This window comes from Engraulis encrasicolus, chromosome 12, assembly GCF_034702125.1.
Source record: "Engraulis encrasicolus isolate BLACKSEA-1 chromosome 12, IST_EnEncr_1.0, whole genome shotgun sequence".
In the NCBI taxonomy this organism is placed as follows: Eukaryota; Metazoa; Chordata; class Actinopteri; order Clupeiformes; family Engraulidae; genus Engraulis; species Engraulis encrasicolus.
Window position 1 is genome coordinate 11,330,060 of NC_085868.1, and position 23,505 is coordinate 11,353,564.

Consider the following 23,505-nt stretch of genomic DNA (forward strand, 5'->3'; position numbering starts at 1 on the left):
GACACGCCTCCTCTCGGCCACACCTGGATTACTACACAATGAGGAATAAGCAAACTAATTACAGACTGTCATACTTCACGGAATTTATGTGAAAGTCAATGGAATACAAGACAGAGACAAGTTGACACACTTCAAGCATGATTGTGGTCAACATCGGTTTTTTTTCTCCTGTTTTGCACGTTATGGAAAGGAATGTTTTGAAAGCAATAATTAATATGTAGTATTAGACACAGCAGGCACTTAGCTTCAACCATTTCAAATGTCCTTTATCTTGTGATGTCAGGCACCTCCAATTCAATGCATTCAAAGCACATACAAGTTGCATCTGCTGGCATAGGTATTTTCTATGGTTTTCTGGCTGAAACCATTAGTCGCTTATACCTGTTTCGTTTCAAAACGGAGCTTGTTTGACGGTAATGAGGAAAAGGCCAATTCTCAACTGACTACCTTAAGGCTGGGGGAGGAACAGTTTCCAGCAGTGCTTGATGGGAATTGTAGTGTCCTTTTGTTTATGAACTGCTGCAGTTTTCTCAGCTTGTTATCAACCAAGTCATGTTGTGCTGTAGGGCTAACTGAGATATTGGCCCTGTCACAAACCGTGCTTGTCACGTGTGTTTTTGTCAGCAGAATCTTTCTACTGTCAGTTATGTGCTAGTCATTTTAGAATTGAGAAAAATAGACATGAAAATACCAGTAATAACTGAAGGTCGCTGAATGCTTCACAACAAACAACTAGTTTTAGGTATGAGGAGGGAAGTACCCCTCCAACATATTCTGACGTGTTCATGCTCTGACATGTTTTTGTTTTGAAGCTGGTTCCTGTTGTTTTGAGAGCCCTCTCTAATATCAAGCTTTATCTTCACATCAAAAGGTGACATGCCAGTGCTTGTCTCTTTAATTTAATCAACTAAGCATGCCATCCAAAGGCCTAAGGGGTTAGATCTTTGCATAAACTATGGGGTAGGCCAACTGCTCTTTCCTCCATGTTTGTTTGATATACAGTACGCTGATGTGAGAATGTAGTTTGCTAGTGTGATTGGTTGGATGACATTTTTCTACCTCATATTGTTAAAACAACATTGGGTGACAAGAAATCAAATCAAAGAAAAGTTAGTGTCATTTTGTTTCCATAGAAATAACTCACTTGCAAATGCGACTGTTTTGTGAGAAATATACTCTACAATCCAGATAAAAGATACAGTAGTCGTCAAACGTGAAGTTGCAAGAAGGGTCTGACTTGCAATCTTGCCTCTTTGGTCCTCACAGTCGAAGACCACAGGAAAAACAAGTTGGGTTGCCCTAAGACCAAGGATGCCTGAAGCTCCTTGAATACTTTAAAAGTTATTTGCATTTATTGTGGTGCATAGAAATGAGGGGTGTTCCAACAGTATGCAGCTTCCTACAAACCGTTTAATAAATCGTTGCGTGCCATCTCTCCTTCCTCCACAGGTTTGGCGTGTTTGAGTTCCTCAGTAATAAGATGCGGGATGAGTCGGGGAAGCTGGACAGCACGCGAGGTCTCCTCTGTGGTCTGGGAGCAGGTGTGGCGGAGGCCGTGGTGGTGGTGTGTCCTATGGAGACTGTGAAGGTTAGTGACACCAACACTGATGGTACAATGGCCAACGTCTGACCAGTTCCTTTGGAAATAACAGCAAGGGGACCAGTTCCATGGAAATAACGTGGACTGGAAGAAGTCAAGGCACGGTGGACTGGAAAAAGTCGGTGGCTTGAAACCTTTAAGGCTATTTTGTCGCACAAGTCACAAGGCCTTTACTGTTAAGATATCTATAGCTATAAAGATACTGTATTTCAGTTCACAGTAGCCAATGAAAATGCCTGTTACTCATGAACATCAACAAGATGAGCGTGTGATGTCCGATGCTCTAATGAACTCTGGCTGATATTTATTTTATAGCTCAGAAAATGGCCCTGAAAGTGTTCCAGCGATATTGCTCTGCATTTCGTTATCGTGAATAGTTTGTATGTGAAAGGCAATACTCAAGAGAGTTAAAATGAGTTTAAGTGATCGTTATCTTTATAGTTATTGTTGTAGATGTGAACGGGTTTATTTTTTTGGAAGGATGAAAGAATGCTGGTGTGCTTAGAATATATTTATATAATGTATACGTATACATTCCATTAAAAGAAAAAAAAAAAAAATATATATATATATATAGTTATCTTCCTTAGTAAGGTAATTCTCGCTATTCTGGTTAGCTAATGAGATATGAACGAACTTTGTGCAAACTTGAATCACCGTTGGATATCAAAGCACGAATAAGTGGTAACTATGACAATGTAAACATGACAGTAGCCATTATTTCCATGGAGCTGGTCACCTCATCGGCTGTTATCTCCACAGCTTTTATTGCATACTCTTCCAATCTTGCATCGCTCAAAATTGTTTTATACATTGCTCAAGAACACACACCCTTCAAAAGTTAAATATGGCAATAAATCAACTCAACAACACAGGGGTAGATTTCTCGAAAGCGTAGTTGTTTGCAGTTAGCAACTTGGGTAGTTGCCAATGGGAAATTGCATTGCAACCAATAAAGTAGCTACCGTAGTTGAGAAATGCACCCCAGAGTTGTCTAAAGCACAAGTAGAAGTACTCTTAATATACAGTAGATGTGAGTACAACAGTAGTAGTATGACATTACATAGTTGAAACCATGTATTGTCCTGCTACTAGTGTTGTAATGACATTTGTAAGAGTACTTCTACTTCTACTTTATACAACTCTACAAACACAATTCAAGATTCAAGATTCAATAAGTGTATTGCCATGCCAACACAGTGCATAGGAAATTGTTCAGCTCCAACATGAAATGCATGTAATGGAAGGGAAACACAACAGCAAAGCACATACAGGACAGACAGCTATGGGTACAGAGACATAGACAGTGAACAGTAGAGGGTAGCCTACCCAGTAGTCATTGGACAACGGACTGTAATAGCTGGTAAACAAAGTGCATATTAAAGTGCCACCACTGCTGAAGTGCATACTACGTTGCACAGCTACTGTAGTTTACGTTTCTATTGACGCCGGTAACATGCTGAGTAATGCCGATCTCCACTCTGACCTTAAATGAAACCTGTTTTTTGGGTGATTAATGGCCAAAAGGGGCTCTCAACTGCTCATGTGTCATCCTGGACAGAGTGCCAATAAAGGGCCAGTGCTGTGCAGTTCTGCTCTGTCCTTGGGCACTACTGTATTTCACTTCGGGGTTGACGATGGTCCACAGTGGAGTCACCCTCCTGGCCAGGAAAGCTGACAGTGGGGGACAAAGTGGTCAGTTGTCCTGGACCCAGGAAGGGCGGGCGGGGAATCAGAATTGGGCCCTCCTCATTACATTGTATGTATTGGGTGGTGGGGTTTGGAGGGTGGGGGGTCCTTTCATACGACTTTGTCATTGGCCAGACCAAAGCTGTCAGCGGCCCTTCTCCTGGCCAATCAATGTTGGCTGGTAGTGCACTGTCAGCACGTGTGTCCAAGCCTGGGTGACCCGTCCGTAATGAAGCCAGTGATTGATCTGATTTACAGATGGCCACAGTAAGTTCACTGATGCCTGGTGTTAGCGCACAATGGAGATGTGTTTAGGCTGGAGGGGATACATTGTGTAAATGTGTTGAGTGGATACGTTCAGGGATTGACAAAAGTGGTCAAAATGTAGATTGATCATTGATGTGTCAAGATATAGCTACTTTGAGCAATTTGTGGGTACACTTCTAAAAAAAAGTAGCAAAAGGCCAAATTGGTGATGCTAATATGTTGTTATTGGATATTTTGGACATCAGCTTTCCCTTCATACTCGTAATATACTCTGTGTCTTACATTTTGTCTTACGGTTTAGCACGCTTAGATAAAACAATTCAAACAATACGTGTGTACCACTGAATTGCGTATGTATTTGCATTTCATATTCTTTCACATATATCAAGGAATTGGATTGGGGTTTTATAAATGAAGAAATTAGGAATCACACCATTACACTATCAAAGTAGAGAAGGATTACATCATACTAGTTTTGCCTTTGCTTCAAATTATTTTCTCAAGTCTGGTATCCATGGCAAGCCATTTAAATGTATACATTCTTAGTGTATCAAACATAAATACCCCAAGCGTATGAACTAGAACTATATTTTTGCCATTGACATCAATCCAGTATCATGTTTAATCTTGTCTGAAAGGCAGACTGTATTATCATGCCACTACTAGCCAAGCTCTACTAGCCAAGATCTCAGCTTTGCACTTGTTGCCAAGAGTATTCCCTGGAATTTTCCCAAGATAACTGATCATTATCTGTCAGTGTGATTCTGAAACACTTGCGTGTGGTTTTTAACCTCAAGCTTGTAAAAGCTAACACTGTATTTCGTGTTGTCATTTTTAGTGCAACTACATTGATCAGGCAGTTTATTTTATGGTGTCTTTTTTGTAGTGTAACTACATGCAATATTATGTAATAATTACACTGTACATACATAATCGTAACCCTAACCATAAGCTACAGGGAAAGTAGACAGTGTTGCATATTGTTAAATACTTTGTTACACTGTACCTAATGAGTAACAGATACTGTAAAATAAAATGTAACCCTTGTTTAGTCTATTGTTCCCTGATTGTTTATGTATTGGAATTTGTGGTTTTGTGTCGGTAGGTGAAGTTCATACACGATCAGTCATCAGCAAATCCTAAATACAAAGGCTTCTTCCATGGTGTGAGGGAGATTGTGCGGGCTGAAGGTAAGATTGCTCTTATGCGCCAGTGCTGACCTCTAGTGGACTACTTGTGTTAAGACATACTCCAAGTTTGTATTAGATTCATCATTAAATATGGTCTGATCTTCACTGTGAAAGAGTGAAAATACTGCCTGTGACTGCTTTAACGTATACCACCCAAACAATTGCATTATAATATTTTTATTGGCTATAAGATGCAACGTACTATGCACTCAATTTTTCCTCCCACTGTGCATACCAAATGAAAGGAATGTAAACTGCCATGCTATTTAGCATCAACATTTTAGGAGTAGAGCCAACATTCAAAAACGCTAAATGGCTTTGAAATCCACTTATGAATTAGCATTCACATGAGCAGCATGTGATGTCAAAGCTGGACATGTGACCGTCTCTCAGTCAGCCCTCCTCACTGACCCCAATGAGTTATGGGAATTTTTCAGAGCCATTTGCATCGACTAAGCACTGCCAACTCTTTTGAAATGCTGGACAATTTAATTCATATATCACCCAGAAATATGATATCTGTCTGTCTGTTTCCTTGATGCTATAAATCATTTTGGTATGTTATATTTTAGGTCTCAGAGGAACGTATCAAGGACTGACAGCAACTGTTCTGAAGCAGGGATCAAATCAGGCTATTCGCTTCTATGTAATGACTGGACTAAGGAATTGGTACAAAGGTAAAAGTGGTGTGCGTGTGCGTGCGCGTGCGCGTGCACGTGCACGTGCATGTGCGTGTGTCCGTGTATGTGTGTGAGAGAAGCTCAATTCAGTTCAATTTGTGATGGAATGCAGTGATGACATGGTACTGTGCAGTACTTCGGTACTGCTGAAGTGTGAATGGCAATCAAGGTAATCTTGCCTTTTTCTAACCATTTGGCCACAGGCGATGACCCTAACAAGGCCATGAACCCTCTGCTCACCGGCGCCTTTGGTGCTATAGCAGGAGCCACCAGTGTGTTTGGTAACACACCTCTCGACGTCATCAAGACCAGGATGCAGGTGTGTGGCCCAAAAAAGCACATAACCCATTTTAGCCTAAGGCACCTGCAAAAAACGCCTGCTGAACGTGTTCGGGAAAAGATGCCCTCAGCCTATTAAAACCTAAATATCTCATCCTCCAAAGCACATAAAAAACATGAAATAAGTTAAATTTAAAAGGTAGGACCCTCATATTATTAAATTCTGTTCATTCAGCGCTTAAATACCCACATTTTAAAAAAGCATCAGGCAAAAATGGGTTAACAGGATGGTCCAAATGAAATCATGAAATCTGGTATCATAACAACCACCAAATATTTTAGTGCACTACTGTTTGTTTTAAGGGTATTCTATAGCGCAGTATGAATTATACAACATGTGATTTTCGTGTATAATACATTTATGTCGTCTATGCTAACTCTGTATTTCATAAGATTTATGATTTAGGCATTATCCTGCAGCTGAACGGCATTCCTCAGACATTCCAGCTGTGGTTCAGGTTTCATAAATGTCCTCTCTCTCTCTCTCTCTCTCTCTGTTTATCTGTGTCTATCCGTGTCTTTGCCTGTGTCCCTTATCTGTCTATGTCACTGTCATTGTCTCTGTGTCGATGTTTCTCTGTGTCTCTCAGGGTCTGGAGGCACACAAGTACAAGAGCACCTTAGACTGCGCGGTCAAGATCATGAAGCATGAGGGACCTGCAGCGTAAGTATCTATATTGTGGATCTGGAGCACTCACTGCAAAGACAAAAGCATGTTTTTTTTAAAAGCGACAATTCATTTTAAAGGGACACTGTGCAGGAGATGGTCAAAAAACCTACTGCAACTATGCTGCTCATTGAAACTGGGCTGCCTATTGCCAAATTTGATCTTCACCTAAAAGTTTACGAAGTAATAAACAAATATTTTCTAGTATGGTCCAAGTAGAGTCATTTTTGCAGCTAAAAAAGGCTATTTTTGGAAATTCAAAATGGCGGACCATGGAGAAGATCCCCCTTTTCATGTATGAAAAGTACAATTTTTCCAGTTATAATGAATACTATGGAGGTGGTAAGTATTCATGAAAAAGGTAACATTAGTGAATGGGCAGCATGAATTCTGGAAATAAACAACTAAAAATCTCACACAGTGTCCCTTTAAGATAAAATCTGAAAAGATGAACTTGATTTGACCCAAATGTTTTTTTCTTAGGCCCCGTTGCTGGCTGATTGAATAACATGCACATAGTTAGCACATAGAAAAGAATGCCCATAGAATGTATATCTACTGTATGCATAAACTCGCTAAAATGCAGCATACCGTATGTTTATATAGGATACAGTATGTTTATGGTACACAATTTACTAAATGTTTACAAATATACACATATACCACTCCCAAAAAAAGCATTAAATATAACACAAAGTGTTTCAAAACACTGTGTTTGTAATAATATGAAGTGGTTCATGAACGTGAAGGCCCAAACAGTAGGCCTAGGGTCATTGCTAAAGGCGATAGTCTTCTTTGCCTCGGATCTTTAAGACTACCACCTCCAACAAGGAGCCTACTGTTTGGGCCTTCTCATTTTAGGGGTAGTCACCAGCTACGTAAATACTGAAGTCCTTATGTCCTTTCTGAAGAGCACCTGACTTTTTTACTCAAGCAATTGACCCAACGCAGCACTTACCCATTCTTTTTGTTTCATGAACGTGTTCTGTCTTCTAGGTTCTACAAGGGTACTGTTCCACGTCTGGGCCGAGTTTGCATGGACGTGGCCATTGTGTTCATTATATATGAAGAGGTGGTCAAGGTTCTCAATACCGTGTGGAAAACCGACTGAGGCGGGGAGGAAACGTGCACGGCTAAGCTACGCGACCCCTCGGTGGCCTTTGGAGTCTCATAAGCCCGTTAAGGACCACGGTCGCAACCAAGGCCTTATTCTACACATAAGGCTTTGCTGAAGTCCTTGGGGGGCGTATTCCAAGAACGAGTAGCGGTAAATTATCTAATAGACGATCCTGGAGTCCCCGTTTTCTTAACTAAATGACACCTGCGGGCAATCTATTAGCAGGTTTAACACTTCCTGTTAGATTAATTTAGCCAGACTTATCACTCAACCTTGCTCTTGGAATACCCCCCTGTTCAGCAACTCTCAGGTCGCAATATTGTGTACTTCACTAAGGAACACCTTATTATTATTTCCCAACAGAATGTGATGTCAGACCTACAGAATATACTTGAAAATGGGAAAAGCCAAGAAATGTTTAAAAGTGTAGGTCTCAACTCAAAGCGCATTGTATAACTGTAATATATTTAGCACAGATGTAGATTTTAAAAAGGGTGATGGGGAGGGAGTCGCTGGGAGTCACTAAAGACTAAAGGCCTTTATCAGTATATTGTTGCTAGTAATCTAATGCTAAAAACTCAAATTTTATTTTTAATCATTATTTTCGTTCTTGAAAAAAGTATTAATTATTTGATCATGGAATTTTTATCCATACATTGTACAGCAATTTTATTTACTTTTACTTTGAAGCTAAACAGAAGTAGTGACAGCCAAAGATGTGAACAGCTGCATTCACAAACCTCTTAAATATAACACAGGTTCCACATTTCCTTAACAAATACAGTTTTATAGCTAAGATGGACATTCCTTATTTACAATATGTGATCGATAGGATGGTTGGAAGTGCCTGCATGAATATGCATAGAGAAATGTTATGTTTCTTGTGCCCACTGCTTTTTGTATTATTTACAAAGTGTTTTTATATCTTAAGTGGCATTTAACCCTAGACATGACCCAAGCAAATGGTCATACCAACTTTGTAATGTTTACTGCATAACTAAAAGTGCCGTGCTTGCTTATAGTGCCTCAAAAGAAATGCTATTTGCTCATTCCTTAACTTTGTATTTTAAAAGGCAGAACTGTGACACATTCCTGTGTTCTTAAAAGAAAATAAATCGCACATGATCTTAATGGAGAAATGAAAATGAATGGAACTCAACTCCACAGCGTCAATTCTGGGGTGCATTTCTCAAAACTGTAGTTGCTAACTAAGCTACTTTGCTGTTCGCAATACAATTTCCCATTGACAATACCCAAGGTCCTAACAGGCTAACAACTACGCTTTCGAAAAACGCACCCCTGATCCCCATTTTGGAAGCGCTGGCCCTCAAAAGTTAATGAGTTCATGTACTTTTTTTCAGGGTATTAGTGCAGATTTGGTCTTAATCCGTCTACCCATTCAAAAGGTAGGCGTAGGCATTATTTGATCAAAAATGACTGTTTTAAATCTATGTAATCTTTGGAAAGCTACATAAACATTCAATATTTTAAGATGACTATGCAGAATGATATATAGTATCAGCAAAGTATCATCAATTTCTAATTGGACAAGACCCATTAAACAAATCTAGAAGTGAGAATTCCTCAGTACATTATCATTCTCAAAGATACAAAGTAACACTTTACACCTACATTCCATACCATTTGTCAACCTTGTAAGTTCAAAGTATCGTATTCGGACTATTGCTAAGACTTGTCCAGACCAGATCTTAAACTTTTAAATGGCTTGCCATACACAGATGAAGTCGTGGGTGTACATGGAGGGGATGTGTCATTGTAGCAGCACTTACCTGCACTGGTGTGTATTCTCTTACTGTCGCTGTTCGTTCTTCACCTAGATTAGTAGCCTGTATCTCTTGTTTTGCTTCAACAAAAGACCAAGTTGTGTTCAGAGCCATCAATAGTCTGTTTCCGAAATAAAAGAAATGCTGCTGCAGTTTTATTCCAACACCGGTGACTTCACCAAGTAACTGACCTACTGGTCTTGAGTAGGTGCCCATATGAATAATGTGATTCAGAGCTGGTTGGATCAAATTTGTGGCAGGGTTTTTACTTTCTGAACCCTGGATTGACACCTCTGGTTGTGTTATACAGAAATGTGAAACGCCTTAAGAAAGCAAAGTTGGATGTAAGCTGTCAGCACTGAGGGATCTTTCTCCTACCTCACGATAGCCTTAATAGGCCTCTAAATAAACTATTCGCAGTCCACATGAGTTAAACATATACCTTTACTGGACACTGCATAACTCGACATTGCGTCATGGGTTTGTAGTTATTAAAACCTCACTTTCAAAAGTTGTCTCCAATGTAGAATTCCGATGGAAATCCGGTGCAATGCCTACATTTTATTATCTGGTTATTAGAGATAATAACACATGCAACAGTGCTGACACTCACATCAGCTTCATGAGATGTTTGTTTTGGTATACAATGCAATTGTAATGTAGCCTAATGCATTTACATGCCTCATCTTGAATCTAGTTGTTTCGTCCAAAGCTTTGCTTTTTTGTTTCATGTGTCTTTTTTCCCCCGTTTCTGAATGTATTTTTTTTTTGGTGTTGGAATGAGGATCCATTATTGTATCTGATGAAAAAAAGAGGATTTCTGTGATGGTACTGCAAATGTCAAACTGTGTCATACTTTAAAACCCATGTATGGGTACACTTGGGGCTCGTATCAGTGTGCTGGCAAGATGTTACATAGCCTGAGATAGTGTATGGAATGTTCACAAACCTGTTGGCCAAAAGTCTACCCTTGTTCCTCGTAAGTACCCCCCCCTTGTTTAAGATTGGACTGGAATGTTATACCTTTTTTCCATGGAAATGTTTTTGTAACATCTTGGAAACACTTACAGATTGCCATCATGTTAAAATGATCATGCAGAATCTAATCAATTATGTCTTAATCTAATCTTAAATTAATGCACATTATAACATCTATCAGATAATGCATTATGTGTGTAAAATGCCATTCTTTGTGATGCAGATCACTAAGTCATGTGCCTTCAGTATTGTCATTGTCATTGCCAATAAACAACTGAATGTTGGGGGGAAATATTTTTTTGCTGTCTTCCTATTTTATTATTAGTTTTGTTATCCCATTAAATTACTATTTGAATTAAGTTATTTTAATTTAATAGTGACAGTAATTTACATTTAGTGTATACATGAGGAATTCCTACAGTTTTGGCTTACTCTTCATAAACATTTTGGGATGACTCCAGTGGATAATCAAGAACGCTTTTCCAGTCACCTCTGTTCTGTATGGACCTCTGAACTCGCCGTAGTGGAAGGTTTCCCTGGCTTGTCCTCATCAGATGTCCACTTCTGTAAGATGTAGCTAGCTAGTGTCAATCATCCTTGGCTTTGTAAAAAACAATCATGTCGGCGAAAGTAGGTGGACCGAGAGGATTTTATTTCAACACAGTACTGTCTCTGGCCCGGTCTTTGGCTGCTAATCGACCTGCTCCGATTGAAAAGGTGAGCAACTGTCAACGAGAAGTGTCCCTGTGCGACCTAGCCAAAATAGCTAGTGGGTAGCGGAGCTTCCGACAGTTCCTACAGTCTTGAGACTGCTATGTCAACATTGGCAAGCTAAACGTTTGTTTTGATCTGCCATCCTCAGGTTTACATGGCAGTGTGTCAGTGAAATGCTGCATAACCTTAGCTCTATAGAAATATTGCTGGCTGAGGTCAAGTCTGCTAATCCCTTGACAGTATTATATTTGTTCGGGATAATAGTTCTACCGCTAGCTAACAAGGAAGAGGAAGAAACAGTACGTAGTCATTTTGGTAACCAGGCCGACCTGTTCCTCAACCTGGCAATTAATGACAGTTTTAGCACTTGACTTGGAAGAGTGATTCGATTTATTGGGTATCTTCGACTTTTTGCTTCTGTTTTAGGTCTAGAATGAACGTTACGTGTTACGATGTTTGGCCACTCACGAAGTTGACAACACCTCATTCAATATCCCATTGAAACGCCCCCTTTTACTGTTGGGCACTGTCACGTAGCTAGCCACACATGATATAGATTCATGTTTGTCTTTCATGTCCAATAGTTCCCTGTCTGGTGTCATTTATATGTCTACGAAATAGCATAATGTGTTTCTCCATAATGTCGCATTGACATAGTGAACTGCTGTTAGCGTAGTGCTGAGAATGAATGGTGTTCGTTGCGGGTCCATCCACCGCTGCAGTCGGACAGCCGCTGTTTTGTATGTGGCATGTTTGGAACACGTTTAACTGCTAGCAGCTGGATAAATGTATAATTCTAGAACTATTTCGAGGACTTGCAGTGATCTGATTGTTTTGGTCGATTTCATCAGCTGCTATTGCACTGCTTCTTCGTTTGTGTTGATTTTCGGGCGGCCCTTATCTCAATCCCTGTTTCCTTCCTCAATCAGTGCGGTACAGGTATGTCACTGTTGTGGCAATTATTGGAAAAGTCTCGTCGCCTTAAAATGTTAGAGCTCTTCTAATGAACAAAGTCCTGTTAAACCGCAAAGTAGCCTACAGAGCTAATAACTTTACACACCCCGAGAACCATAATCCGTGTGCATGCAATCACTTTGTTGGCGGCATGCGAGTCTGAGATCAGTGGGTTGTGGCATTTGGGAAAAACAGGTATTGGTCAAACCAGAAATGTGATACGATTATGGCCAGTAGAGGGGTCATTTCACGTGAAATCAGACACTTTGGGACCCGACCGACACGGATTTCAACCATACTTGCTGTGCCTGTTTAGTAGCAAGGTAGCACCCCAGAACTGCATTTGTGTGAATCTGCTGACACCAATATTAAGGGAGAAACAGACTAGCGAAGCTTTACATATGAAGGTAGGACACTATGCATTCAGCCTTGATTATATCACAGTGTAAGTCACAAAAATATGTCCGTGGTGTTATTTGAAAGCTCTTTTCTGGCTCTGCAAATTACACAAGCAGCATGGAACACAACAACCCTCAGAATATTAATGATGATACATTGAAAAATTAAAAATTGAATATCAAAAAAACATATATTTTAAAATGGCCAGTTCCTTGTCTAAACATAGCCTGCAATGTAATGAACAACACCTGAAATGCTGGTGTTTGGTTCTTTATTCATTTCAGAGACAATGGGACTCAAACTTATGGCATCATACAAATCACCTAGTAATAATATGGTGATACCATAGTAATATCACATGACAGCATATCTATCGGAATATGTGAAGGATGGAGATGGTCCACGAGGATGCAGGAAGTTCAGTTTCACCTCTCCAGTGCTCGGCATACATTCAACACATGCTATCCACTAGTTGCCATCACATACAGCTACAACATACCCTTTGATAATTGAACATTTTAAAAAATCCTTAATTGAGCTTATTCTTTCAACCCTGCCTTCCCTTCAAATGGTCTAACTTCCACTGTGTCCATTGACAATGGGCAGAAGCCGTGTAGTTTTTGAGTACCTGGAATAGGGACCGACATGGGTGCAGGGCCCACCGGGACAATGCCCGTTATGCCAGATGGCCAGTCCAGCCCTGTCCCTGACTCTACTCTATTACTTCAACCTTTATGTCCCATTATCTCTGAAATGAACAAAGAACCAAACACCCAATTTTCAGGTGTTGTTTATGACCGTACAGGCTATGTTTAGACAAGAAACCAGCCATTTTAAAATCTAAGTTTTTTGATATTCAATTTTAAAATGTTCAATGTATCATAATTCATATTCTGAAGGTTGTTGTATTCCATGCTGTTTGAGTAATTTGTAGAGCCAGAAAAGAGCTTTCAAACAATACCTCAGACATCCTTTTGTGACTTACACTGACTGATATAATCAAGGCTGAATGCATAGTGTCCTACCCTCACATGTAAACCTTTGCTAGTCTGTTTCTCCCTTAATATTGGTGTCAGCTTCACACAAATGCAGTTCTGGGGTGCTACCTTGCTACTAAACAGGCAGAGCAAGTATGATTGAAATCCGTGTCGGTCGGGTCCCAAACTGTCTGATTTCACGTGAAATGACCCAGAAGTAATAGGCTACTATTACATTTGGGAATTCATTTTAATACAAAACACAGTTGAAAGTTGAGGTGTTATGTCACACTAGCTTAAATGCTCTCTCTGTGTGTGTGTGTGTGTGTGTGTGTGTGTGTGTGTGTGTGTGTGTGTGTGTGTGTGTGTGTGTGTGTGTGTGTGTGTGTGTGTGTGTGTGTGTGTGTGTGTGTGTGTGTGTGTGTGTGTGTGTGTGTGTGAATACAGGTGCAAAAACTGCAATGCATGTGCCCAGTGGACGTGCGCGGTGTGTACCAGCTGGACGAGAGGAGGAGAGATGCGGTCATCGCCCTGGGAGTGTTTCTGGTTGAGTCAGAACTGCAGGTGGGTTTGCCTGCCACTTAGCGGGTCATTTCATGTGAAATACCTTTGGAGGCGGACTGGCATGGATTCTAATAACACTTGGCATGCCTTTTTTAGTGACAAGGTAGAACCCCAGCACTGCATTAGCACAAATCTGCCACCAGATAGTACATACACAGCGTCTCAAGTAGCGGATTAAGAAGTGGCCATTGCCATTTTTGTAACAACAACCTTATAACAGAGTCTCTGCATGAAGATGAGTTAAGCCTCTCATGAATAACAGTTCAACACAAAGCACATACAATCAGCAGTGAAGCTCGCTGGAAGAACTGATTGAGATTTGGGTATGTCAGAGCTGAATGAACACATTCTTGTGCAAAATGAAGGTTCTTGCCTTGAAATGCAACTGCTTTCATGTTTGTATGTGCTTCAAAGGCTGAGATGTTTAGGTTTTAATAGGGAGAGGGCACCTTTTCCCCAAAAGGGCTTTAGGCTAAAATGGGTTAACTAACTTAAAGCAACAATGCATAAGGGATGTCCTATTTTCCATCCACAGCACAAAGACACGATCGTCCCGTACCTGCTCGGCTTGCTGAAGGGACTGCCGAGAGTGCAATGGATCGAGGAGAGCTCCGAGAGGAAAGGGAGGGGTAATGGCGCTCTTGGCTTCTATTTTTATACATTTGACACGGCCATCGAGTTTTGAGGCTGTGTAATGTTCCACTCCTTAAAAGTCTGAAGTTGATTTGGCAAGCTCTGTCATTATTTCAACTGTCCACAGTATGCCATGCAACGAAGGAAGTTCAAATATACAGAGATCATGAGATCTAGTAAGTGTCCATGAACATCGTTGCTGGTGATTCATAATAAAGACATGGCTAACTCATATTCTTTATGGGTGTATTTTTATTGCTAAATATATTTTTGGGGCGTTCTGTGCCTGGGACAGTAGAGTTTAGTTCAGAAAGGGACGGGGAGAGACAGAGGTGGGGTTAGATTTGGGAAATGATGACCCGGGTCAAACTCGAACCTGGGTCCCCACCACAGTCATGCAAGCCCATTTGTGCTCTGGTGCCTTAGCTCGCTGCTGCACCACAACACCCTCATACCAGTGTAGCTCTACACTCTTAGCATGTTGTATGTCTTTTACAATGTATTTGTATATGTGACATGCTCTGAACATTGTCTTGTTGTTTCCCTGCCACAGATACTCTCCCCGGGGCAGAGAACTTCTGCTTCTGTCTAGTCACCTTGTTGTCAGATGTGGCACAGCAGGATGACCTTTTGAGGCCACAGGTGGGTAAACAGGGTGTGTGTGTGTGTGTGTGTGTGTGTGTGTGTGTGTGTGTGTGTGTGTGTGTGTGTGTGTGTGTGTGTGTGTGTGTGTGTGTGTGTGTGTGTGTGTGTGTCAGGGATGGAAATAAGCACCTGTCCACCTGCCAATGACGGGTGAATTTGGCCTTTGGCAGGTGAAATGTGTCAACCCACCCGTCACCTTGACAAGTGAAATTTTTCTACAGGCGCCCGGGTTGAATTATACGCAATATCCACCATCAAAGGTTTAAGCAAATTGGTAATGAAAAGAGTTAATGACATCGCAATAGCTGAATTTATGACCTCAGAAAATGATCTTACTTGGCATTGCAATGTTTGGAACGGTTGAATATGGACTGGTAAAAAATTGTGAGTGACTGGTAGATTTTAGAATCTATCTGCCACAGTGACTGGTGGGGAAAATGTTTAAGTTCCACCCCTGGTGTGTGTGTGTGTGTGTGTGTGTGTGTGTGTGTGTGTGTGTGTGTGTGTGTGTGTGTGTGTGTGTGTGTGTGTGTGTGTGTGTGTGTGTGTGTGTGTGTGTGTGTGTGTGTGTGTGTGTGTGTGTGTGTGTGTGTGTGTGTGTGTTTGTGCGTGTGTGTGTGTTTGCGTGTGTGTGTGTGTGTGTGTGTGTGTGTGTGCGCGTGTGTGTTTGCGTGTGTGTGTGTGCTCCAGGGGTGTCGTTCAGGGGGTAAAGTGTGAGTCACCTGGGCCCCATGTATGTAGGGGGCCCCACACACAGCCTGATTTATGAAGATATCTGCAGGGAGGGGTCCATTGGAGCTGATTGTACATAGGGCCCAAAATTTGCTGCTACAACCCGTACGATTCGGTTATTATCATGTCTCTATGGTGCAGTTTCCACCTGAGGCATCTATGCAACTTAACTTAATTTCAGCAAAATGAGACCTCTTCCCGTTTCCTTTGCCAGCTTTTGATGAAGTGGTGCATTAAACTTCGACTTTTTTTCGCACACCTCAGCTGGCAGGTTTGTCGGAGATGGCAATCTGCCTGATGAAGGTCTAGTACCGAAACGTCGTTTATTAAAGAAAGAACAGCAAAATGGTCAGTGTGCGGGAGTTTCTTTAAGATGAAGTGGTGCACCCATTGGTATCCTGTGGCAAAGCAAGCAGAACCTTAGACAACCACTTTGCATCATTTTAGCATCTGTGCTCCTGACATGAACCAATAAATTACTCTTATAAAATTTGTCATTTTTGTACTTTATCTGCACTGTAATTATCGAGAGAAATAGAACAGCAGCATAAAGTAAAGATCATTACTGCCCAGTATTGAATGCAATCTCAATATTCTATCTCATAGGACTCAAATAACTGAATGTTAAGGCGACATCATTGAATCACACAAAGCCATTTCAAGTGCACTGAGGTGCACTATGTAGTTGAATTACATAGTAACAAGAAGAATAAAATTTTGTGGGACATCTAACGTGATGCATTATTGTTGTATGATTTCATCTTTAGGTAATTGGACACAGTCAGCCAGATGAAATTAAATAACAATGACTAACAATGAGAAGCAAATTGGAACACTGTACTATGTTGACCCTTGAAATCGCACAGGCAGACAGAGGCCCAGAGCACACTGTACAGCTGAATGTAAAATTGATGACACCCACACTCCTCTGATGCCCATAATGCTGACGACTGGTGTGTGTGCGTGTGTGTGTGTGTGTGTATGTGTGTGTGCATGCGCGTGTGTGTGTGTGTGTGCATGCGTGCGTGCGTGTGTTTGTGTCTGTGTGCAGATTCTGGAGGCGGTGATGAACCTGATCCAGGTTCTACTGGAGACCTGCCAGAACCCAGATGAACAGGATAAAGGTCTGCTCACGCTACAGCCTCACACTAAGCACATACACACATACAGTACATGTGCTGTACAGTACAGCACATGCCTGAGAGGTTGTTATACATACATAACATGCCGCACACTCTCAAGTTAAATAAACAGTTTTTAATGTGACAACGTTTCGGCTTGTCGGCCTTCCTCAGGTCACAGAGGAAGGCCGACAGGCCGAAACGTTGTCACATTAAAAACTGTTTATTTAACTTGAGAGTGTGCGGCACTTCTCTCCTCCTGCAAGTTTATTTTCTGGTTGCCAGCACCTCTGTTTCTGGTGTGCATTTTGCACCTCCACTCATCATACATACATAACATGCCTTTGGATTTTATGTCTATTAGAATACTGAAGGCCCAGATCGGTATTCAGAATCTAAAACGATAATAGACCGCCTATCCACACTTGTGCCCTCTCACAGAGAAACCATGCAGGTCCTGAGTGTTTTGTCACAAAATGACTCGTAATGTTTATCCCGCATAGCAGCTGTGCTGTGTGTTCTTTCAGAGAGCCTCAGGTGTACAGAGTAATGTTATTACTGCAATCTGCTTTTCCACACCCAGGGCTCTAACTTAACTTGAACTTTTTTTCATCACCAGCCATGTAGGCTAGTAGATGTTAATCTTACTAACTAAACACATACTCAATAGTGGGTCAAAGTGGCTGGGAAGATTTCTTTTCCTCCAGTCAAACTGAAATTTCACCAGCATTTATCCGGTTGGCTGCTGTTCATTTTGAGCCCTGTGCTGTGCGTTTTTTGCAGAGAACATATAGCTATCTCTCTCACACTTATTCACTCCTATCAGGGTTCCCACTGTGTTTTCAAGGTTGTAAAAATGCTTGAATTTTGGTGAAGTGCTTGAAAATGCTTGGAATTTATTTCAAGTCAAACTCAGTAAAGCAAATAATAGAAATAAATTGTTCAGGTACATCAAAAATCTGAGGGAGTGATATGTCAGATGGGATTTGCCATTCGACATCTTAAAATTGATTACAATGCAGGAAATTGCATTTTAAAAGCACAACATTTTCTGGGGGAGGACGCTCATACCCCCTTCTCGCGACCTATTAAAGGTGCTGGAAAACTGAAAATTTGGTGCTTGAAGGTGCTTGAAAAGTGCTTGAATTTGTTCATGAAAAAGGTGTGGGAACCCTGCTTACTGTTGCAATTCCATTACACTCGACTAGTTGTCTGAAATACACGGCCGGGATTGACGCACAGCCGAGCTGGGATTCACACGTAAGTCTAGCTGAGGACTGAGATAGAGTAAGCAGGCTCCCTTTTTATGACAGTACAGGCACTTTCCCTGTCGCCACGCATGACTGTGCAGCCTCAATCCAACCAGCCTCTCTCTCTTCCTCTCTCTCTCTCTCTCTCTCTCTCTCTCTCTCTCTCTCTCTCTCTCTCTCTCTCTCTCTCTCTCTCTCTCTCTGTGCTCCTCTGTTTCCAGAGAGCCTGTGCAGGTACACGGTGCCGTCCTTGCTGGGCGTGGTGCGGGCGTTCGGGCGCTACAGCAACACGGACGAGCCGCTGCTCTCCAAGCTGTTTCCGCGGGCGACGCCGCAGCCGCTCCTGCTGGGAGACGACGCGGACGCGGCACGGCGGCGGTCCTTCCACGACTTCCGCTCCATCCTGCCCAGCTCGCTGCTGACCGCCTGCCAGAGCGACACCCTCAGACGCAAGGCCAGCGGGAGCTCCAGCGTCTCTCAACAGGTGAGTAGGACAGTGTGCTGCCCACTTTAGGGACAGAAATTAAGACGGCGTGCCCTAGAGGCATCTAGGGCCATCCTAGCCTGGTAAACTTAACTCCTTTTACTACTCTTCATGTATAATCAGTTTGTAGAGTATTGCGTGCTCTTATCCAGATTGTTTGTTGGCTTCTTGGGTTTGGGTGCTCTTTAGTCCATGGTATAGTACTTCCAGGATCAAAAAATGAGAATGAATTCTCTGACTAAGGCACTCCAAATTAAAATGTCTATTAATATGACAGCAAGGCGTGGGCCTTGTTTTTAATATGTCCATGTAGGACCTGTCATATTAATAAAGACATTTTAATTTGGAGTGCCATAGTCAGAGAATTCATTCTCATTTTTTGATCCCCTTCATATATAATGCCAGGTTTCTTTTTCAACCACTAGGCCATGGAACCCTGTTGTGCTGTGAAAAATGATAAGAGTGACTGTACATTTTTAATATAGGCACCAGAGTTTCATTTTTGGTCAACATTGTGAAGTGGTGGTAGTGTGCCTTGAGATTTTTTTACTGAAAAAAAATGTGCCTTGATTTTTAAAAAGTTTGGAAACCATTGTATTTCACAGTGTCTGGTGTATAGGCAGAATCTGTATCTGTAGTTGTAGGCAGATAGACTACTGAAGCTCAAAATGAGGTCCAAAAAAAGATCCACACATTTCATCTCCCTTATTATTTCATTCTTAATCAATATTTCAAAAGGATTTTTATTTGCCAGTATAGCTTTGAATTAGACATTGTAAATCCTGTTTGAGGTGGGATGGACAATATTGGGAACCTGTGGGCAGTGCCAGTTCAGGCCACAAGGGGGGTGTATGCCTCCAGCTGGCAGGCAACATGGGCACGCATTCAACTTGGCGCACACACCAAAGACCTGAAGCAGCTACTACAGAAAGAAGCTTAACAGCCTTGTTGGATGAGGAGATGTAAACCACAGCCAAGTAGGAGGGCACTTTTTTTTCAGGAAATGAAAAGGGAATGCAAGTTTGTGTCAGCAGCCTAATCAATAACTGACAAGCGTGACCAAGAAATTCATTCTCCATTTGTGTCCATATGTGTACAAACCCTGTATTAAAAATTCAGATAAAGATTGAATAGCTGGGAAATGTTCCCTTGGAATTAAAAAAGACAGCAAGTGTGAGGACATTGCACTTTATTTAACCTTTTTTTCCTGCACCTGTGCTTTGGATATACGTACCACTACATCTTCACTACAACTCAAGTATTTTCAATGGGTGCCATGCAGCTAACACATGGCTTTTTGTGTGTGTTTTTTCAGGCCAGCCCGGAGCGAGGCCCACTGCCCCCCAGCTCCCCTGCTGATCCCTCTGCTGCTCAGTACTTTGAAGGTGAGGATGTGTTTTTTCACAGGCTCTTCAGAGGTCCTACTTCATTCACTCACTCACTCACTCACTCACTCACTCACTCACTCACTCACTCACTCACTCACTCACTCACTCACTCACTCACTCACTCACTCACTCACTCACTCACTCACTCACTCACTCACTCTCTGACTCACTCTCTGACTCACTCTCTGACTCACTCTCTGACTCACTCACTCACCCACTCACTCACTCACTCACTCACTCACTCACTCACTCACTCACTCACTCACTCACTCACTCACTCACTCACTCACTCACTCACTCACTCACTCACTCACTCACTCACTCACTCACTAATGTGTGTGTGTGGGGGGGGGGGTTAACACCTTTATTAGGATGGTGCAGTGAAGAGTGGGACAGGAAGTGAGTGGGAGAGAAAGAGACAGGGGAGTTTCGGGAGGTGACCTTGGGTCTGAATCGAACCCTGGTCCCTGGCGCAATAGCTGTGCCATACAGTTTGAGCCACAGCCGAGCAGTACTACTCACTTCTTATAAGGGGGAGATGCTGAGCGCTCTTCTTTGTCAGACAGTATACACCGATGCTGGTGCTCTTGAAGTTAAACGACAAAGTCCATTCTTCAAAAACTTGCTGGCCGTTGGGGCTACTTCAGGCGACTCTTGCATAGAGACAAGGAGTAGTATGGTGTTTAGTCATTTAAATTCCCTTTATTTTAACTGGGGTACATAACTAAAAGCGCCAACCGGTTTTTCAACCACACAGGGTCTTCATCAGGGCGTAACTATTCACTTCTTCCTGTCTACATTTTTTGATTCTTTCATTCATCCATAAACTGATTTATTCATCCATTCATCCTATTGACCCAGTCTTTCTGCTTGGCCCTGTGCTTACCGTATATCCCCCACCCCAGGTTCCTACCTGCCGGACGGGAGCTCAGTGGACCCGGACTACTACTTCTCCACCATCAGCTCCAGCTTCTCGGTGTCTCCGCTCTTCACGGGCTGCGGGCGCGAGTTCAGCGTGCCGCTGGAGATGCTCAAGAGGCTGATGGGTATGGTGGAGCAGGTGGTGGACGACACCTTCCTCAAGACCATGGACGCCACACTGGCCGAGGTCATGGAGGTGGGTACGGGGATGGGAATGGCTGTGTGATTGGGGCAGCCGTGGCCTAGTGGGGGCAGCCGTGGCTTAGTGGTTAGAGAGTTGGTCTTTCAATCTAGGGGTTGCAGGTTCGAATCCCCCCTGACCTCTCCCTACATCTCCATCCATGGCTGAAGTGCCCTTGAGCAAGGCACCTAACCCTACATTGCTCCAGGGCCTGTAACCAATACCCTGAAAAATAATAACTGTAAGTCGCTTTGAATAAAATGAAAGCGTCAGCTAAGTGCAATGTAATGTGTGTGCAACCAATGTAATGTAATGTGTGTTACCGGGCAAATACACCGGCCGCGACGAGATTCAAGCGACAGAAAATCGCTTCTGTGCAGCAAGAGCCATACGAGCGATTGAAGCGGCTAGAGTATGTCCGTTACAAGTAGATCGCAAGCATTCCAACATTCCCTATTGGCTGTGGTCACTGACCTCTATACAGTCATTGGCTGTGGCGGCCTGTCACCGAACAGCGTCATAGCTCATTTGCATAATATTCCCAGGAGTTCAACTACAAATTGCCGCTACATCTTCCTCAAGACCATGGATGCCATGGTAGCCAAAGTCGTGTGTGTGTGTGTGTGTGTGTGTGTGTGTGTGTGTGTGTGTGTGTGTGTGTGTGTGTGTGTGTGTGTGTGTGTGTGTGTGTGTGTGTGTGTGTGTGTGTGTGTGTGTGTGTGTGTGTGTGTGTGAAGAGGGCATGGTGGAACATGTTGTTGAGTATAATAAAGAGTGTGGTTGCAAATTAATTGCACATCAGATTTTTTTAAAATTAATTCTCTAATTTTATTGCAGAATAACCCTGGCGTTTCACTGTACTACAAAACCTTCAGTGATCCACTGTATGTTGCTGTATTTAAGATGCTAAGGGACACGCTCTACTACATGAAAGGTAAGAACTGAGATGTACATTGAATGACCTCATGCGCTATGATTTGTTAATTGACATTTATTATTATGTCACATTTCTTCATCAATTCAATACTATATAATGTGCAATGAAACACTTGTTTGATTTAATAATTGATTGTTTATTGCGTTTGCATGGTAAAGCAGTCTGTATGGTTAACTGACCATTGTTTTTATGCACTTTTCTGTTTTGGTTATTTTTTCATTTATATTTTATTTTAATTAATGTTGTTGATGTTTTCAATGTTGTCTGTGTAGTCAGCGAGTCCTTTGAATTGGACCCTGAGTCTGACGATGAAGGTGATGGCGATGATGATGATGATGACAGTAGACTTTTCACCACTAAGCTTTTCCATTGTAAACCATCGCGCGTTCCAAGTAGAACACCATCACGCCTCTGCTGCATGGGGATCAAGGGTGAAGCTTCAAAAACGAGAACTCGTATAAAACAATAGCGCATTACATTTCTAAATTTAGTATCAAATGCATATGATTTCACCTTGATAATTTTTATATTTCACACCCTTTTTCAGAGGACGATGAGCATGAGTATGAGGGCAGACCAACTCCTCAGACAGGTAGTTCAGGTAACCAGTGAAAAGACGCCCCAGTGTTGAGGAGTACAAGGAAAGGTAGGCGGAGGTGTCAGTCCCAGGTTCTGGGGGTAGAAGTCTTGCCACAAGTTTTAGCCAAACAGGTGGGTATGTCAAGAAGGTGATTTAGGAGTAAACCGGATGAAGTTAACATGCTGTAGAGGCTGTGGTAAATCAGCTAATAGAAGAGCGCAGAGCCCTGCCTTTCTTACTTAAAGTGGAAGTCTACAACTTGTCTGTAGTCGTATTACCTTGAACTGTCATGGGATTCCGAAAGTACTGTAGTGCGTGAACTGGCCCATTATGGAAAAAAACATGAGTTCTCTAGCTCCCGAGTCTTGTTTACAAAATTTCAGCTGCCCAATCATACGACTCCGCTGGCATTTTGGAGTACACAAAGTTGAATACTTCTCTATTTTTGGCTAAAAATAGGGAATTGTACGCATTTATTGACTGCATTTAATGACAGCGCTTTTCAAACTTACAGACAGCAGCTTTATAAATGACCCATGTAGGCTATTAATTAGCAGGTTTACAGCCAGGTTTATCATTTAACCCTGTTCATGGAATGCCCTATCCCATCAATCCTGATGTAGATAGAGGATTTAGCATAATGAATACTCTTGACAGCTCAGTATCAGTTTAGACAAGCTGCTCTGTGAACTTAACCAGTGTAGGAACAGAAAG

The 23,505-nt window shown here is 42.0% G+C and overlaps 2 protein-coding genes across 5 annotated transcripts in view; both read left to right on the forward strand.

Moving 5' to 3' along the window:
- slc25a1b (slc25a1 solute carrier family 25 member 1b) overlaps positions 1-10,605 on the forward strand; it is a 19,762-nt gene extending 9,157 nt beyond the window's left edge. Inside the window, exons 4-9 of the mRNA XM_063211625.1 lie at positions 1,450-1,588; positions 4,662-4,746; positions 5,319-5,423; positions 5,630-5,745; positions 6,356-6,429; positions 7,429-10,605. Of these exons, the coding sequence (XP_063067695.1) occupies positions 1,450-1,588; positions 4,662-4,746; positions 5,319-5,423; positions 5,630-5,745; positions 6,356-6,429; positions 7,429-7,543 (634 nt within the window). The 3' untranslated portion in view covers positions 7,544-10,605. The remainder of the gene's footprint in view (positions 1-1,449; positions 1,589-4,661; positions 4,747-5,318; positions 5,424-5,629; positions 5,746-6,355; positions 6,430-7,428) is intronic.
- A 204-nt stretch (positions 10,606-10,809) lies between these two features.
- The window catches only part of pi4kaa (phosphatidylinositol 4-kinase, catalytic, alpha a), a 94,336-nt gene continuing 81,640 nt past the window's right edge, over positions 10,810-23,505 (forward strand). Inside the window, exons 1-10 of one of the 4 annotated variants that reach the window (XM_063211627.1) lie at positions 10,810-11,028; positions 13,803-13,919; positions 14,455-14,548; positions 15,106-15,194; positions 16,981-17,053; positions 18,522-18,784; positions 20,100-20,169; positions 21,078-21,289; positions 22,112-22,208; positions 22,484-22,525. In XM_063211627.1, coding sequence (XP_063067697.1) covers positions 10,930-11,028; positions 13,803-13,919; positions 14,455-14,548; positions 15,106-15,194; positions 16,981-17,053; positions 18,522-18,784; positions 20,100-20,169; positions 21,078-21,289; positions 22,112-22,208; positions 22,484-22,525 — 1,156 coding nt within the window. In that variant the 5' untranslated portion in view covers positions 10,810-10,929. Of the gene's footprint in view, positions 11,029-13,802; positions 13,920-14,454; positions 14,549-15,105; positions 15,195-16,980; positions 17,054-18,521; positions 18,785-20,099; positions 20,170-21,077; positions 21,290-22,111; positions 22,209-22,483; positions 22,526-22,546; positions 22,643-22,758; positions 22,813-23,505 lie in introns of those variants that run through there. The other 3 variants (XM_063211626.1, XM_063211628.1, XM_063211629.1) reach the window with 3 other exon arrangements.